This window comes from Heterocephalus glaber, unplaced genomic scaffold (genome assembly GCF_053883595.1).
Source record: "Heterocephalus glaber isolate CG9 unplaced genomic scaffold, H.glaber_assembly_v1.0 deba00001564, whole genome shotgun sequence".
Taxonomy (NCBI): Eukaryota; Metazoa; Chordata; class Mammalia; order Rodentia; family Bathyergidae; genus Heterocephalus; species Heterocephalus glaber.
Window position 1 is genome coordinate 3,124,261 of NW_028258351.1, and position 19,348 is coordinate 3,143,608.

Consider the following 19,348-nt stretch of genomic DNA (forward strand, 5'->3'; position numbering starts at 1 on the left):
TTCGTTGCCCTCTTTACCCTTGTTTTTTGGTTTGGGGATTTTTTTTTTTAAAACTATATCTGCTTTGTTTCCTTCGTTGCGCCTTTCTCTTCCCAATCGGAAGGGAATTACGGATTATTGGAAATGGTCTGTGTGCTTTATTAGCAAATCTTTAAAGCTTTGTTGGGTTTTTTTTGGGGGGGGGTTGTTTACACTTGGTGTTGAATTGGGGATTTTATTAATATGAGAATGTTGTCCCACTCTTTGAAAAGGAAGGGGTGACATTTCCTGAAAGAAAAAAATACTTTAGAAATTTAAATCATGTTCATGTATTTGAAAATTGCAATCTTATAGCATTCCTGAATTGCTCCCCCTCAAAAATCTGAACAAAAAGTCTTCAAGTCACTCACCATGGAGTTTCAAGGGTAAGTGACCTTAGATAGGGACAATTTTTGCAGTGTTTCTGAGAGGGAGGAGAACTTCATGGACTGAACTCGAAGCCTCCTTTTTTCTCTCTCCCCACATTTGGATGTGAATACTGGATCTATTATTCAGTCATTCTTGCCTTGAATCAGCGTGGATAACTACTCTTCAGTAGCCACCCTGCAAAATGTGACCCGGAGTAGGATTTATTATCTTTTAGATCTTAAATATTTCCTCTTAATTTACAAGTTGGTTAGAACAGTGTAAACTGATATTTAACAGATGTGTATATTTTTTTATATATATGGTGTTTTATGGCAGTTGTTTTATTAGGAAGATTGCCGGATTTCTCCACCCTCAGAATATTTTCAGAATTAGCAGCTGGCATACTGCATTCTATTAAATCCAGCTGCTTTGCACCAATTCTAACAGTTACAATATTTTTCCTCTACATATTTGGAGATTCATTTTGGCCATGTATATTATTATTATGATGGATTTAGAGAAAAACCTCCTCTCCCAAATCCCGTTGATAGAGTTACTTTTGTGTATAGGTAAGGAAACTTATGTATATTTAAGACTAATTAGATTTGTCTTTTTCAACCTGGGAAACTGCAGCTTTGTGTGTGCTATTGCTTGTCTGTTTTATTAAATCCTATGTAATCTGGTATACTTTTTAGAGGAAATCACTAGGAATTTAATCTGTCAAAGTACTTTTCCTACTTAAATCTCCTAAAAATATTTGGATATCTTCTAGTAACTTTAACTTCTATTTGGAGCTTTTCCTTTGAAGATTATTATTAGTGAGTATGAACAGATGGTGCTTTTGTCACATTTTCTGTCTCACAGTTCACAAAATTTTAATATTTCTTCATATTAGTACATTTTTACTCCCTAATAATTCTATACTTATTTTGAATTTGGCCTGTGTAAGATGAAAAGGTATTTGATATGTGCCCAGAACTGTTAAGTGTTTTATCTATCTTATCTTCTGCAAGCCTTTAGGTTAAACTGTGGAGTATAGCCCTGTTCTATAGGTGATAATGTTAGGTAAGGTAGTCAAGGTCTCAAGCCTAGTATTTAGTTCCCGAGTACCTTGGTTTTTTGCTTAGAAAGATTTTGTGTCTAGAAGTAGTAGATTTTTTTGAATAGTAGATTATTTTAATGAAAGCTAGTATACAACTAATTTTTTTTTTTTCGGTACCAGGGATCGAACTTGGGTCCTTGCACTTGCGAAGCAGGTGGCAGAACCACTGAGCTAAATCCCCGGCCCACAACTAATTTTTTATTAGCTGCTGTAGTAGATAGAGCGAAAGTCAATCCTAGAACTCGATTTTTAATGGAGCTATAGCAAGGAAAATGTAAACACTATACCAGCGCATAAAAATAAGATGCTTTTTGCCTGGGCATGATGGTACCCACCTGTAATACCAGTTACTCCTCAGTCTGAGGCAGAAGATCAGAAGTTCAAGCCCAGTCTGTACAATTTAGGGAGACCCTGTCACAAAAATAAATTTTAAACAACCCCTGGGATGTAGGTCTGTGGGAATGCCCTGGGTTCAATCCCTACTACCACAAAAACAAAAACAAAACCCTTTTTAAGCCACACAGCAGTATAAATACTCATTCCCTGCCCAACTTTTGAACATTTTTGGAGGCACACTGTTTAGAGTTTCTCCTTTTCTCCACTTCAGAGCCAAGGAGAAACTCACAATCAGCTCTTTTCTACAGTCCCAATTTCCATCAGTAGGCATAATTGTAGACAAAAGTGTAGTAGTTATGGAATCAAAAATCCCCCCCCCCCCCCATTCTTCTTGACTGATGTGGTGCTGTGTAACTGTTTTGGTTAGTACCTTCAGCTAGAGGCACAGTCTTATGTAAAGCATTGGGACAGGAGCTGTGGAATGAATTGGAGGTAAAAGAATAGGACTGTTGACTGCTTCCTAAAAAAGGATGAGAGAGATAGGTTAAATAGAAAGAGCAAAGTATGAAGTGGTTTTTTTCCTTAAAGAATGGAAACCATGGCTGGAAGTGGTGCATGCCTGTAATCTCCGCACTTTGGAGGCTGAGGGAGGAGAATTGCTCTGAGTTTGAGGCCAGACTGGGCTATATAGCAAGACCATGTCTCAAACAAAAGAATGGAAACCATTAGAATATATATTTGGCAGAATGGGAGAAGTCAAAACAGAGTGAGAGGTTAAATATTCCAGTTCAGCAGGAAATAAGTTCTAGCACAGAGTCCTGAGCAGTAACATTAATGAGTCTTGCCCCTTTTTGATCTTTTCCTCCTTCACTGTGTATAAATTAAGTACATAATTATCTCAAAGTGGAGACAGGGAAAGAACACTTTCTCTGAGATGAGAAGGAAATCTAAGTTATCAATATAGGTGATCTGCAAAGAGTGTCGGAATTAAGTGAAATCGTCTGAGGGTAAGATGTAGGAGTAGGAATGGTAGTTCTTGTCTACAAAGAGTACTTCAGTTGGAAATGGCTATTGAGGGTATGGGAAGGGAAGCTGAATAAAAAATACAGAAAAGAATTGACAAGTGGTAGCTAGATGGTTCAGCAGTAACCAGTACCCTACAAAATGACGGCTTTGGTTCTGAATATTTTTTTTTCTCTAAGATCCTGAACCATTTTAGATAAGGTGAATTGAAAAAATTGTTCAACTGTATATATAGTGAAAGGAAATACATTGAGAGGTTCTTTAAAGAACAAAGATTATATGGTCTTTTAATTTTAACTGCTAAATTGTCTCTTTTGTTCCATAAAGTTACATTTTGGCTAGGGGAAGTGTTTTAGCAATATGTTCTATTTGTTTTCACAGTTATTTTTGTTTTTATTTTTTAAGACAGGGTCTCACTGTATTTCTCAGACTGGCCTTCAACTGAGCTCAGGTCCCAGAGTAGCTGGAACTATACAGGCACTCACCACAGTGGTTGGCTATCAGTCTTTGGCTTGATGAGTTGGGTTTTTGGTTTTGTTTTTTTTTTTAATTGTATGTCTCATGCTGAAAATCCTACTAATAAATGCTTGATTTAAGATGAATTTTTTTCTTTTTCTGTATAAGTGTGTGTTACATAGCTAACTATATACAACCTCAACTAATACTCTGATAATCTTTTAAAATTTGTTGGTAATAAATTGGAAGAAATTTGTAACATATAGTATTTGACAACCAAAGAGTTAATATTCTTCTCATATAGAGAGCCTAATAAGATGAGAACTCAAACTTAATGGGGAAAGGGATTTAAAAGAACATAAATAGCCAGCCATAGCATGTATCTGTATGGGAAGGTAATATGTTTTAAACACATCCAGCCATCTCAGTTTCTGTAAATTTGTCACAATTTGAATTAGAATCTCAGAATTTTACTTAGTATAGGAAACTGATTAAATATTAAGTTCAAATAGAGGCATTAATTACCAAATAAAAATGAACCAAGGAAATGTTAAAGCGCAGTGTTTAGGAGAGTTGTACATTTTAAGACAGTCAAGTTTAAGGCTGAGGCAGGACTGAAAATTGGAATCAGCCTAGGTAACTTTCTGATTTAATGAGACCATGTCTCTAAAAAGGGGCTGAAAAGCTAGGTCAGGGTGAAGGCCTTGGCTTCAGTCCCCAGTACTGACCCCAAAAAAGGAAAGTCAACTCTGTTAGAAGGCTACATACTAAAATAGTGTAGCACTGACACAAGAACAACAAAGGGAATTGGATTTATCAAAGGTAGTAGTCCAGAAGGAAACCAAAGCATATTGAAGCATTCACTATGTGGTAAAATTATGAGACAATATTATATTTCAAGTCAGTGGGGGAATCTTAACAAATGTATGATTAATCGGTCTAATTTGGGAAACCACTATACCATGCCATATACCAAAATTTATTCCACATGAATTAAAGATTTAAATATGGTTATTGAAATCCTGGAAGGAGTGGAATAAATTATTGGGTAAGTATCTTACAGGGCAAAATGAAGTTTCTTCTTTAAAGAAATTATTATTATTATTATTATTATTTTTTTTTTTTTGGTTCTGGGGATCGAACTTGGGACCTTTCACTTGGGAGGCAGGTGGTCCCTGGCGTAAGAAATTTTTAAACCAGGTACATGGTGCACAGCTATAATCCCAAGCTTTGGGAGGCTGAGGGCGGATGATTGCAAGTTTGACCCAGCCTGGGCAATTTAATGAGGCCCTGACTCAAAATAAAAAGGCTGGAGAGGACGAAGGGGGCATCAGGAACTACAGACCGTGGAGGCGGAGGCGGCCGGAGGCTCCAGGCCCACTGGCTGCGGAGTGGAGCAGAGCAGCAGATGCAGCAGCCGCAGGGGCAGCAGCTGAGGGGCCAGGAGGTGGCCCAGGGGCAGTGCCGGGGCCCTGCCTAAGGCGAGAGCTGAAGCTGCTTGAGTCCATCTTTCAATGCAGCCACGAGCACCTGCCTTGACCAGCTCAGCTGCAAGTTCCTGCTGGTTGGGGTCGCAGGGGCAGGGGCAGGGGCCAGGGGCCAGGGCTGCACCTGGACCACATCTCCCCACTCAGGAATCCCTTCCGCATCCATTGCAACATCACGGGAGTCGTACCCTGCTGTGCCCCCTATCTGGTCGGTGGAGTCTGATGACCCTAATCTGGCTGCTGTCTTGGAGAGGCTGGGGGACATAAAGAAAGGGAATACTCAGCTTTTGCAGCATCTGAAGAGGATCATCTCTGATCTGTATAAACTCTACAGCATCCCTCAGCATCCGGATGTGGAGATGCTGGATCAGCCCTGGCCAGCAGATCAGTGCACACAGGAGGAGGTATCTTCAGAAGATTAAGATGAGGAGATGCCTGAGGACACAGAAGACCCAGACCACTATGAAATGAAAGGAAGAACCAGCTGAGGGAAAGAAGTCTGAAGATGATGGCATTGGAAAAGAAAACTTGGCCATTCTTTTTTTTTTGGTACCGGGGATCGGACTTGGGTCCTTGAAACCACTGAGCTAAATCCCCAGCTGGCAATTCTTGAGAAAATTAAAAAGAACCAGAGGCAAGATGACTTAAATGATGCAGTGTCTGGTTCAGGGCAGGCCACTGACCAGCTGATGAAGGAGCTCAGGGGTATATGCTGATCCCAGAGTTTCAAAGGTGGAAACTGTGCCATTGAACTCGTGAATGATAGTCTGTGTGACTGGAATGTCAAACTCCTCAAAGTTGACCAGGACAGTGCTTTCCACAGTGACCTCCAGATCCTCAAAGAGAAGGAAGGAGCTGAGTTCATCCTGCTTAACTTCTCTTTTAAAGATAACTTTCCCTTTGACCCACTGTGCATCAGGGTTGTGTCTCCAGTCCTCTCCCAAGGGTATGTTCTGTGCCACCTGCATGGAACTTCTAACCAAGCAGGGCTGGAGCAGTGCATACTCCATAGAGTCCGTGACCATGCAGATCAGTGCCACGCTGGTGAAGGGGAAAGCGCAAGTGCAGTTTGGAACCAACAAATCTCAGTACAGTCTGATGAGAGCACAGCAGTCCTACAAGTTATTGGTGCAGACCCGCGAAAAAAACGGCTGGTACACACCCGAGAAGGAAGGTGGCCCAACCCGATTGCCCCCCTCCTCCCCAGCACCACTGGACCAATTACGTTTGAATGCTGTATTTGGATCTCAAGCTGTCTCTGTGGTTCCCTCCCTCTTTTCCCCAGACATGATACCTCTGCCTATTGCAGGACAATGATGGGTATTCTAAACACTAAGGAAAAAAAACAAAACACACAAACTGTCTCAAGTTCTCCAGACTGACTACAGATTGACCAACCACGTGTTAGACCCTCGCTAGCAGGCGTTCTTATAAAGAAACTCAAGCCTCCTCCTAGGCTGGAAACTCAGCCGTGCTCCAGACTAGTGCCTCCTTACCTGTGCTATGGATTTTTAATTTATTTTCTCATTTGATGTACACTGCTTTTTTTGGTTACAGTGTATGATGGATGTGTATGATAAGTATCTTTGGGAAAACAATTACAGTTTGTTAATTTGAAAAAAAAGGCTGGGGATATAGCTCAGTGAGAAGGCCCCTAAAACAAACAAAAAACATTTTAAAATTACAGTATAAAAATACAATTAGGAGGGCTGGGGATTTAGCTCAGTGGCACCAAGCCTGCCTGGCAAGCTCAAGGTTCTGAGTTAGATTCCCAGTACACATGCCCCAAAAATACAATTAGAAATTATTGAGCCTCAGATAAACCTCATTGGCTATGTATACTGCTACTGTGCAAAGCTTATGAATTATAAAAATATTTAAGAGGTGAAAACCTCTGTTACTTATCTTGCCAACACTGTAATGGTGTCTTGGCACAGAGAAAGCTTTTCTAAGTATGGAATCAAAAACCTGGAGGAAAAAGGAAGTTAATACTTTTGAGTATATTAAAATGAGGGAAAAGTTAGGGAAAAAGGGGAAAATTAAACAGTCTCTTTGACTATGCAAATGTTATTTGACTTATAAAAGACAAGTTTCCTAGCCACACATGGTGGTGCACGCCTGCAGTCCCAGCACTGGAGAGGCTAAGGATTGCCACGAGTTCGAGGCCAGTCTGAACTACATAGTGAAACAAACAAAAAAAAAGTGGCAAGTTTCCCAATATAGAAAGAAAATCTGAACAACCAGACTGCCTTTATAAGAGGAAATATGAATGGTCAGAAAGCATCAAAGGATGGACAACTGAAATGCTAATTGAAATTGTAGTATTAAGCCAAGGCAATCACGAAGAAGAAAGAAAATCTGCAGGACTTATATCACCACCAAATACCTAGCAATAATAATTGAGATAATATAGTGATGATGTTGGCACATGGATAAGACAGAAGAGACCAGTGCAAAACAAAACAAACAGTCCAGAAAATAAAAAGACTGACATATAAACTCTTAAGATAATAGAGACAGGCAGTACCATGGGGAAAGGAAAGTCAAAGTGGGATTGGCCACACTTAGTATCTATATATGAGGGGGAAAAGTATAGTATCTTTTTTTTTGGTACTGGGAAGCAAACTCAGGACCTTGTGCTTGTGAGGCAGGCGGCAGAACCACTGAGCTAAATCCCCGGCCCAAAATATAGTATCTTGATCTTATCCCTCACCATATACAAAAATCATTTCTAGCTGGATTGATTTGGTGCTAGGGTAGAACCCAGTGATGATCTCTCTACCTATCAGCTATCCCACTAGCCCTTATTTTTTTATTTTGAAGCAAGGTCTTGCTAAGTTGCCCAGTCTGGCCTTGAACTTTTGATCCTCCTGCCTCAGCCTCCCAAATAGCTTGGATTAGAGGTGTGCACCACTGGGTCTGGCTAAAATAATGACACCCCCCCCCCCGGCAGGTGGCAGAACCACTAAGCTAAATCCCCTGGGTTTTGGTGTGTTTTTTTGAGACAAAGTCTCACTGTGTAGTTGAAGCTGGCCTTGAACTCACTATGACTATGTAGACAGGTTGACCTTGAATTTATGGAGATTCTCCTGCCTCAGCCTCCCAAGTGCTGGGATTACAAGAGTGTGCCACCATGCCTGGTTTAAAATACAGTTTCTTAAAAAATTTTTCATTGTATCAAGAAGGATTGATTAAACAGGATACAAAATCAGTTAAATATAAAGAAAGCTTGGTAAATTGGGCTATATTAAGATCTTGAATGTTCATCAAAATGTGTTCATCAAAAGATATTAGTTGGAGTGAAAATGTTAAGTTACAGAATGGGAGGAAATATTTGCAATAAATATATCTGACAAAGGACTTATCCTGCATCTGAAGTACTACAAATTAATAGCAAAGAATAATATTTTTTTTGTTTCATGGTTAAAGAATTTTAGTGGGTATCCAGAAAGAATATTTAGAGGCCAGACACTTAGCAAATGACTTAGCATCATTTTGTCTTTAGGGAAATGTTCTTTCACTATACAGCCATCAGAATGTCTACATGAAAAAGAAAATAGTGTTAGCAAACATGTGGAATAATGGAAATTTGTACCCTACAATGTTAGTGGAAGCATAGTTGATAACACCAATTTAGAAAATCAGCATTACATACTAAAACTTAAAAAAATATATATATATACACACACACAGTCTGCCAAAAAAGATATACACACTGCAGGAAAAGAAAAACTTGTATAAATATTTTAATACTAAATTTATTGAGACATCATGAGATTAATACAAGTTACTTTTGGCCTATACAGTTACAAGAGGTGCTTAAAGAGGTGGCCATTAGCTTCCAGACATTTATTAGTATGGCAAACTGCTGTTTGGGTAGTGGTGGTCATTGAGAGTGCTACACATGCATTTTCAAATTTTTCTCTAAGGGTCAGCAGTGTAATGGGTTTTTTGCAATATAGGACATCCTGTAGGGTCCCCTACATGAGGCTAACACCATCTGTTGAAAAAGCATCATACTGTTTTTCTTTTCCTGAAGTGTATACATTCTTTTGGTGCACATGCTCTTCCCCCTCTGTCTCTCTCTACCTCCCTCCCTCCACCCCCTCCCCCCTCTGTATATATACATATATACATATATAATTATGTGTATATTCCACTTTAAGATATATACGCATAAATTTTTATAGCATTACTCATAATAACCAACAAGTGGAAATTGTACAAATGTCCATCAATAGGAGAATTAATAGATTGTCGTGTAGTGATACAATGGAATATTACACAATGAAAATAAGTGAATGATGACTGGTAAAACAATATGGATGAATTTTGACAAATAATATTAAGTAAAACAAACCAGGCACAGTACAGTAGGTCCCCTTCATTCAAAGTTTTACTTTCTGTGGTTTCAGTTACCTGTGGTCAACCATGTCTGAAACTACTAAATATAAAATCTCCAAAATAAACCTTTCAAAAGTTTTAAATCTTGTACTGTTCTGAATAGTGTGATGAAATCCCCCCATGTCCAATCCATTCCAGTCCATTAAATGTTGAGTCATTTTGTAGCCATCTGAGTTATCGCATCGACTGTCAGTGCTCTCATTCACCTAACCCTGGCTCCAACACAGGGAGTAGAAGAGGAGGCTCCAGGGTGTTAACACGTGGCGGGATAGATGAATTCATAATGTGTGGTAATGCTGCAGAGCATATGAGAAAAACAAAACTTTACATACAGGGTTCGCTACTGTCTGCAGATTCAAGCATCCATTGGGGTCTTGTAACATCCCCTGTGGATGAGGGAACTATTTTTTTTTTGTTGGTACCAGGGATGGAACTCTGGTCCTTTCGCTTGCAAGGCAGGCAGCAGAACCGCTGAGCTAAATCCCCGGCCTGAGGGAACTACTGTATATGCCTGAGACTCACTTTCTTCACAACTGGGTCATGCATGACACCTTCAAGGCCAAAAGAACTACCTAATGGTTCTGTTTATTAAGTAGTTAGCGTCAAGCAATTTAATATTTACGTCCTAAAAACTTAAGATTTGTTTAAAAATGCATGAAAATTTAAAAGTAGTATTACTTATTCTTAACCACGATTACTAATTGGATGTTTGTGATTGTTGGCACAGTACAACATCTTAAGTCCTTGGAATTAAATTGAACACTATTACCTTCATTTCCTGTTCTGTATTCATATTTATACATTACTTTTGGGGGAAGGGTTGGCACTGGGGCCAACCAATCTAGGCCTTCGTACTTAGCTACATCGTCAGCCCTTTTTAATTCTGAGTCAGGGTCTTGCCCAGGCTGGGATCCTCGCCTTAGCTTTCCAGAGTTCTGGGATTATGGGAATTGCACATTATAGTACTTTTTTTTTTAATTATCTTTTTTTCCCCCATTGTTTATTGGTACATTTTAGGTATAAAATAGTTACATTCATCATTGGGATCTTGTACCATTACATGACTATCTTGGTTCTTATTTTTTTCCCCTTCTCTTGCCCTCCCTTCACCCCCTCCACCCTTTCCTATTTGTAAAGACTTTGTTTCCATTTTTTTTCCTTTTCTCATATTGTTTCTTTTCCCTTCTTTCCTCTCCCCTACCCCTCCCACTTTCCCTAACATTATAGTACTTTTTATCGCAGCAAGCACTGAAAACACAGCTTCATATGTGTAAGGTATCATTGAAAGTAGAATAGCAGTCTAGCAGTGTAATAATGCAGATGTTGAATATTGTTTCTCTCATTTAAAATATTCTGTGTGGGGCCAGGGATTTAGCTCAGTGGTTTTGCCACCTGCTGCTCAAGCACAAGGACCCAAGTTCGATCCCTGGTACCTAAATAAATAAATAAAAAAAATGTCCTGTGTGTCCCATGTTACATTGGTGCACAATTGGAAGTTGTGGGTGTATAACTTACTATTTGGTGTATATAAGTTTAAAAGCAGGCAAAATTAAATTGTTTGAAATTAGGAGAGGTTATCTCTGGGTAATAGTGACTCTGCAGGTCTAAGGGAGGAGGCTTCTGGGATTCTGATAATACTCTTTCATGATCTGGATGCTGGTTACAGTGTTTACTTTGTGAAAATCTGTCATTTTACATTTAAAATATGAATTGCATATCTTATGTGGGTTATATTTCAAGACAAAGTTTTAAAAGTAACATCTGGTTTCATATTAGATTGTCAGAGTTTAAAATTCAGATTATTCATACTCACTAAACCACAGTACCATTTAAAGAATTTTCCTACAGTTTGTTGAGGGTGCAGAAAATTCTACTGAAGTTTGTTCAGTACACTATTTATGATGGCAAAAAATGGAAAACAATTGTATACTTATCAGTCAGGAACTGCAGTTACAAAGAATGAGAATTCTCTACACACTGGAGTAGAGATGCCAGAGAATAGAGCAGGTGGGGAAAATAATGAATAGCAGAATGCAGTGTGTGTGTGTGTGTGTGTGTGTGTGTGTGTGTGTGTGTTTTAAGTTGGGGAATATATGTTTCTCTGTAGGAATTGAAAAAACTTAGAGGAATGGAACAGAATTTAATGGTGTTTAGTCAAGGATTAGGATTATAGTCACTTTGAACATGCACATTCTATATATTTTTCTAATGCTTATACTTTTATGGCCATGTATTACTTTGGTAAGCAGAAAAACTATATACTGAAAAAAGTAAGATACATTTTAAAAAAATAAGATATTTTGGGAGTGGTAGTGTAGCTCAGTGGCAGAGTGCTAGCTTCGCCTCACAAGGTGCCCCAGTACTGGAAAAAAAATGAATAAGATATCTGGGACACAAGATGTATTAAGAGGGGAATAGCCTACTAAATCAGTGGTGGCAAACCTTTTGGAGGTGAATGCCCAAACTGCAACCCAAAACCCACGTACTTACTGCAAAGTGCCAATACTGCAATTAAATCTGAATACTGAGGTTTAGTTCAGAAAAAAATAACTCGTACATTAATATCTTGTCTTAAAAGAAAAATAACACAGTTGCCATAGGTTTGCCACCACTGGCCTAAATATTGATAACTTTAAAAAGAATATTTCATCAGTGTGAATGAGAAATCCAAGGGATTGTTTAAAATGAAAACTAGCTAGCCAGATCAAGAAATACAAGAGAAAGCTCATATTCTCAAAATTAGGGAAAGGGAAAATAACATGGATATGATAGAAGGAGAAAAATAGCTTGTTTAGTGCTGTGTGAATCAGTCTGAAATAGTGTTTGGGGAAAATTTTTATTTACTGAAATTTTGTTTCTAGGAAAACACAGGTGCCTAAGAGAAAATTTCCGGATTAGAGCATAAGAAGTGAATTACCTCGGCCTGATGGCACATGCTTGTAATCCCAGCACTCTGAGGCAGGAGGATGGAAGGTTTGAGGCCAACCTTGGCAGTTTAGTGACTTAGGCCCTCTGAGTCAAAATAAAAAGTCTAGGAATGTAGTCTAGTTGGAAGGCCCTAGGGTCAATTCACAGCACCACAAAAATCAATCTGTCTTTTGTTTTGGAGACTATGTGGTTCACACTGGCCTTGAACTCACTGTGGAACCCAGGCTGGGTAATCCGCCTGCCTCAGCCTTCTGAGTGCGAGGATGACAAGTGTGCACCACCATCCTAGCTAGTCAAGTCTATTTTGTAAGTCAAAATAAGACATTTATCAAAATAAAATGTTACTTTATTTTTTAGAGGTAAAGGATACATTTGCAAGACATTTTTAAAATCTTTTATTAAAAAAAAGCATACAATAATAGAATGAAATAATAAACCCTGTTTGTCCAGCGCTCACCTATAAAAGGTTCTCACTGTGTAGCCCACGCTGGTGTTGAACACACAATCCTGCCCCAGCCTCCTGAGTGTGGGGATATATCTCTTAAGTCTCTGTAGGTTCGCTTTACATCTCTGTTGGATGGATTATGGGGATATTATAGTTGATTTCATATTAGGAAGTGGGGCGAGGTTAGAGGTGATGTTTTTGTGTTCAGCTTATTTGTTGAACTAGCTTCCTTTGTCCTGCAGTCTAGATTTCAGTGATCAATAATAAAACATTTCATAATCATCCCTTAACACCTGGGTGTTTTTGCATTTGTTTTTGTGGGGACTTCTTTGGTTTCAGACCAGCTTTGTTTGTTTGTGTTTTGGGTTTTTTTTTGGTACTGGGGATCGAACTCGGGACCTTGCACTTGCGAGGCAGGTGGCGGAACCACTGAGCTAAATCCCTGGCCCACAGACCAGCTTTTCATGCCAGTTTCTGGGTTTAGTGTCTATAAATGAGCATTATGTAGATAGTATGAATTTTGACTACATCCTCAACATGGGTCCTAGCCTGTAGGTTTCAGCTTTTCACGGAAGACTTTTTGCTGAGATTGTGGGAGAATTCTGGATGTTTTACTCCCCACTTTGGGCAGGTATTTATCTCTGAAGATAATGTAACCACTGAGCTAAATCCCCAGCCTCTTGCCACTTTTAAATGAACTCTCCATTAGCTTGGTGGTAGATAATTTGATTTTTCCTTATTTTCTGTGAGGTACTAACAGCTAAAAGTAGTCAAGATAGCCCATTAAAAGCTTCATTATTCTGTAGATAAAGAATGTAAACTAAGAACTAAAATAAATCATATCTTAAAAATTAAGTGTGAGAGGGCTGGGGATTTAGCTCAGTGGAGCTGCTGCCTGCCTCGCAAGCGCAGGGTCCTGAATTCGATCCCCGGTACCAAAAAAAAAAATTAAGTATGAGAATTATAGAACCTAGAGCCTTAATCAGTTTCTTCTTCTCTGAGATCTGCTTCATAAGATGTATACTAGGCTGGGGATTTAGCTCAGTGGTTTCGCCGCCTGCTGCACAAGCGCAAGGACCCAAGTTCGATCCTCAGTAAAAAAAAAAATATATATATATATATTTTTTAATTGGTGCATTTTAGGTATACAATATAATAACATTCATCTTTGGAAATTTGCACCTTTACATAATCTCTTGGTTCTTATTTTTCCCCCTTCCCCTGCCCTCCCTTCAACCCCTCCATCCCTCCCTATTTACAAAGACTTTGTTTCCATTTTTTCATTTTCTCATATTCCATTCCCTTCTTTCCCTTCCCCTTCTCCCTTGCAAGATGTATACTTTGAAAGGGATTAATCTTTAGCTGTTGTTTTCTATGAAAAGGTTTTAAATTGTCCATTTTATACTTTTTCTTATATCTTGTTACATTATCTTTAAGAAACGTGATAGTGTAAGAATGAAAATGTAGGGACAGACTGCTGGGGCCAGATACCTGCTTTACCATTTTCTAATTGTATGATTTTAAACCGACTATTGAACTCTGTATGCGTCAAGTTTCCTTACCCATAAGAAGATAGGCTGACTGATTTATGAAAAATACTATGTACAGTACTTTGCTCATATAAAATCTATAAGGATTAAATGATATTTTATTTGAACTGGTGTCCGGCAGTTCCTTTGGTTCATAGAGATTATAAATTTGCATGTTTCCCCACCTGCTGCACAAGAAGAAGGACCCAAGTTCGATCCCCGGTAACAAAAAAAAAAAAATAAATAAATAAATACATTTGCATGTTTAGGATAAGTTTGGTAAGGTAAGGATGAAATCAGTGAATCACTACCCTCTCTTCCCTCAGCGCCCCCCTCCATACTGGGTTCTAACCCAGGGCCTCACACTAGGCAAGTGTTCAGGCACTGAACCCCAATCCCCTCTTTGTTTAAATATAAACCCATTTTGTTCAAGAGATGCAGATGAAAACAACACTGAGATTCCACCTTACTCCAGAAAGAATGGCTGCTATCAAGAAATCAACAAATAACAAATGCTGGCGGGGATGTGGAGAGAAAGGAATCCTTCTCCATTGTTGGTGGGAGTGCAGACTGGTGCAACCACTGTGGAAGTCAGTATGGAGATACCTCAAAGAACTAGGGCTAGAGGTCCCATTTGACCCACTTATTCCCCTGATGAGTATCTTCCCAAAGAATTAAAGGAATCACACCACAGTGATTTATGTGCACCCATGTTTACAGTGGCACAGTTTGTAATAGCTAAAGCCTGGAAACAGCCCAAGTGCCCATCAACTGAAAACTGGATAAAGAAGATGTGGTTTTTTGATAAAATGGAGTACTACTCAGCCATAAAGAATGAAAAACTAGAGACATTTATAGCTAAATGGATACATATTGAGGCCATACTCAAATAAATAGAACACACATGTGTAAATACCAAATCATTTCTCTAGTGTGAGAAACTGAAAATGTAAATAAGGATTAAAATGATTAAAATGAATAATTGATAATTTGAAATAGGAAAAGGTCCAAAGGTGTAGGGGTGGTGGGAGGGGAAGGGGAAAGGGAAGAAGGGAAAGGAAAAATTATGAGAAAAAAAAAATGGAAATGAAATCTATGTAAATAGGGAAGGGCACACAGGTAATGGGGAAAATAAGAACTAGGATACATCATGTACAGGTACAAGCACCCAATGATAAATGTAAACATACTGTATACCTAAAATGTACCAATGAAAGAATTAAAAAATATATATATAAACCCATTTTGGGCTGAGATTTAGCTCAGTGGTGCCGCCACCTGCCTCCCAAGTGCAAGGTCCTGAGTTCAATTCCAGGTACCCCCCAAAAAAGACATATATATATATATAATTTATGCCCATTTTTACCTAGAAATATTAAACATCTCAGTACAGAAAATGCTGACATTTGTTTTGTTACAGGGCATATTTTCAAATCTCATTTAGTATGACATACAGTTTTCAGTTATTAAAGGTATATTTTGCATTTAAGAATACATAAAATTGGTGGCTCTGGTGAGATTGAAATCTTGGCAGGTACAGAAGCTGACGCCCAGTACCAGTTCACTGGCATCAAAAAATATTTCAACTCTTACGCTCTCACAGGTAGAATGAATTGTGTACTGGCCACATATAGAGGCATTGGTCTGATGATCTTGTATTTCAAATTAAGGTCTAAAAAAACAAAAATGCTAGCTGTGAAAACAACAGAAGTGTGCTGGGAATCAAACCCAGGGCATTGTGCATGCTAGGATTTTACAGTATCTGACTTCATCTGTGAAGTTCCTGCGCCTGGAAGAGCTGTCACTCATCATGTAATATTCAGTTTGTACAATAAATTATGAACCTGGAAAAAAAAAGAATACATAAAATTGAATTTGATTGTTTTTATTCAACTATTGAGTACAGGCAAAATTGTTATGTAACTTGTTTTCATTTTTTCTAACTTATAAAAGAGCCTTAAGTTTAGTAATGATAAGTCAGTTATTTTTGTAAGAAGCTAAGTTTTTAATCTCAGTGTTTTTGGAGTATGTGTGTATATTTATCTTGATATCTGTAAATCAGCTCCAAATCAAAAGTTTATCACATTGTTTAGCTCACAAATAGAAACTCGGTTATAAATTCTTGACTTTATTTTCCTTATGTTGTTCTGTATTTGGTTAATAGACAAGTGAATATGACAGTGATTAATAGTAATGAATTTTACTGTGCACATTCCCAGAAACTCTTTATTTTTTGTAGCTAAAAAACAAACCTTTCCAGGAATAGCAAATCTTTCCTTGTGAAGGCTTTAATATTAATATAATATGCAACCATTATATGAAGATAACATTTCTGCCTGCCCTTTCTAAGCATGTCTTTTTAAGCAGTCTTCAGGGATTTTTTGCAGCAGCCTTTATGGATTTGCATTAATATATGCACCTTACTTGATCTAGCCTCTCTTATGACTAATGCTTTATGCTAGGAGTGTGCTGAATTTGTAGTATGTTTTCCATGAACAAAGTTGACTGATTCATTTGGAGAATGGACTCTAGACCTTGACCAGTTTTTGAAACCCCCGTTCTCATCAGCTGAGCTAAGTGTTAAGTATATAGACCATAAAGTGAATTAATATATCAGAATTCTTCCTAAGGTACTGTATTACATATGTAGCATATGTAAATCTAAGACACTATTATTTATGGCATATCTAAATTCAAAAGCATTTGTTGAAATTAAGGCAGGGGAGAAAAGGGCAGTAGTAGTTGTCTCATTTTAACCATGTGCTGCATGTATTTAACATAAATGTTTAACGCATTTATTAAAATATTCTTCTGGGCTGGGGATTTAGCTCAGTGGTTTTGCCACCTGTGTGCAAGTGCAAGGACCTGAGTTCGATCCCCGGTACCAAAATAAATAAATAAAATATTCTTCAGGGTAACAATTCTAAAAGGTGAGGATGTACAAATGATTACGACATGATTAGAAATCCTGCCATCCTTTATTGCTGTAGATGTGCAGTACTGTTAGGGTACTTATGAAGTATCATGTCTAGAAGCGATTTACAGTTCTTATGGTTTGAAGAAGCGCCATTGGAGTATATTGACCAGCTGTGCTTTCTGGACAATGTCTTTGTTTTTATTTTTGTTTCATTTACTTATTTTGTAATGCTAAGGATCAAATTCAGGGCCTCAGACATGTTAGGCAAGCACTCTAACCCTGAGCCTCATCCCAGTCCCTTATTTTGATATGTTTACATTAACTGTCCAGTTTTATTTAAGGAAAAAGGTTATGATTTTAAGTTTCCTTTTTTATTTTCAGTTTCTTGACTAAGCATATAATTATATTGGGCTTTATGTGATATACCAAGTTCTAGGTACCATTCTAAGTGTTTTATAAGTATTAAGTTTTAACAGTTATGTACAACTATTTTATATTCATGTTACATTTCTTGTAAGCATCTTTCTTGATATTATGTAATCAAACTGACTGACTCATATTCATTAAAACTATTCATTAAATCCATTAATTCTGTTCATCAAATAAAGTAGAAATTAAATTAAAAAAAAATTTAATTGCTCATTTATTTTTAACAGGCCAGTACAGTACAATACTTATAATAGTATATCTGTTATACAAATATTTACTTACAATATGTTACATATACAAAATGCTAGTTTCAAAAGCTATACTAGTCTCAAACGCTAGTTTAACTCCCCTTAAGAAAGAAGAAAAACTTTTAAAAATGGAGGGATGGTTATAAATTGAAAAATAATTTTTCATTTTTTATTTCAGCTTTACCAGCAGGGACGATTATGTCAATTGGGCAGTGAATTTTGTGAATTGGAAGTTTTTGCTAAAGTATTGAGAGCTTTGGATAAAAGGTAAGATCTTTTATTTATTTATTTTTTATTCATTAAGTTTATTGGTACATTTTAGGTATACATTATAATCGTATTCAAACTGTGCCGCTATAAACATGTGCGTACATACATCGCTGTGGTATGATGTTTTTAATTCTTTTGGGAAGATACCAAGAAGGGTAATAGCTGGGTCAGATGGAACCTCTAGTTTCAGTTTTTTGAGGAATCTCCACAATGATTTCCACAGTGGTTACAAAAGGTAAGTTCTTTTTAAAAACTGGTAAAATATACACAACATTTTTAAGTGTACAATTCAGTAACATTAAATACATTTACCTTGTTATGCAGCAATACAGTATCCACTTACAGAATGTTTTTATCATTCCACACAAAAACTGTGCCCATTAAATGATAACTTCCCATTTCCTCCTCCCCTAGTGCTGTAACCGCCATTCTGTTTGTCTGTGTGAGTTTGAATACTCTAGGTATATCCCATAGAAGTGTAATCCTATAATATTTGTCCATTTGTGTTGGTTTTATTTCATTTATCATAATGTTTTTACTGAAATTTTTTCACTTAACTCTGTGTTTTGTTTTTTTTTTGGTACCGGGCATCAAACTCAGGTCCTTGTGCTTGCGCAGCAGGCGGCGAAACCACTGAGCTAAATCCCCGACCCATCATTTATCATAATGTTTTTAAGGCTAAGCTATGTGATAACATCTCAGAATTTCTTTCTTTTCTTTTTTTTCTATTGTGCTGGGAATTGAACCCAGGGCTTTGTGCATGGTAGGCGAGGTCTGTACCATTGAACTCATACCATACCTGCCCTTGTTCCTGTATAAAGCTAGATAATCCACTGTATGTATATGCTACATTTTGTTTATCCGTCTATCAGTGGATATTTGAGGCATTTCCACCATTTGGCTAATATAAATAAATAATACTTCTGTCAATATAGGTGTACAAAGTACTCTTTGAATCACTGCTTTCAGTATTTTTGGGGGGTTATATATACCAAACAGCTGGATCATGTGTTAATTCTGTTTTAAAGTTTTTGAGAAACTACCATAATATTTTCCATAAACTCATTTTAAAGTAGCATTTAGTTTTTACTATTTCTTACATAATTGGAAAGTATTTCTTAAATATGATCATTTCAGAAAGCTAAGAATAGAATAATCTTGCCTTTATAACTACAGTGCCAATATAAATCTATAAAATTGCTTCGTTGAACTTGTTTTTTCCATATATCTGGTATTATTTTACTCTACATTATGTTAATTTACTTGCAGTTGTTACCAGAACCCCAGAAGCTCTGTCATGCTTTTTCCAGTTATTACTTCCCCTGCTCCTGGGTTGGGGCATTTTGCTTGTTTTAGATAATTAGGCTTATATAGTATATACTCTTTT

General features: G+C 37.5%; 1 protein-coding gene and 2 pseudogenes across 2 annotated transcripts in view; all 3 read left to right on the plus strand.

The window, feature by feature from the left end:
* Window positions 1-19,348, plus strand: part of Appbp2 (amyloid beta precursor protein binding protein 2) — a 60,644-nt gene that overhangs the window by 848 nt on the left and 40,448 nt on the right. For both annotated transcript variants that reach the window (XM_004870387.4, XM_021248668.2), the window contains exon 2: window positions 17,870-17,958. In XM_004870387.4, the coding sequence (XP_004870444.1) occupies window positions 17,870-17,958 (89 nt within the window). The remainder of the gene's footprint in view (window positions 1-17,869; window positions 17,959-19,348) is intronic.
* On the plus strand, window positions 156-9,969 carry LOC106008212 (ubiquitin-conjugating enzyme E2 Q1-like; annotated as a pseudogene).
* LOC110346850 (ATP synthase F(0) complex subunit k, mitochondrial pseudogene) lies at window positions 15,568-17,859 on the plus strand (annotated as a pseudogene).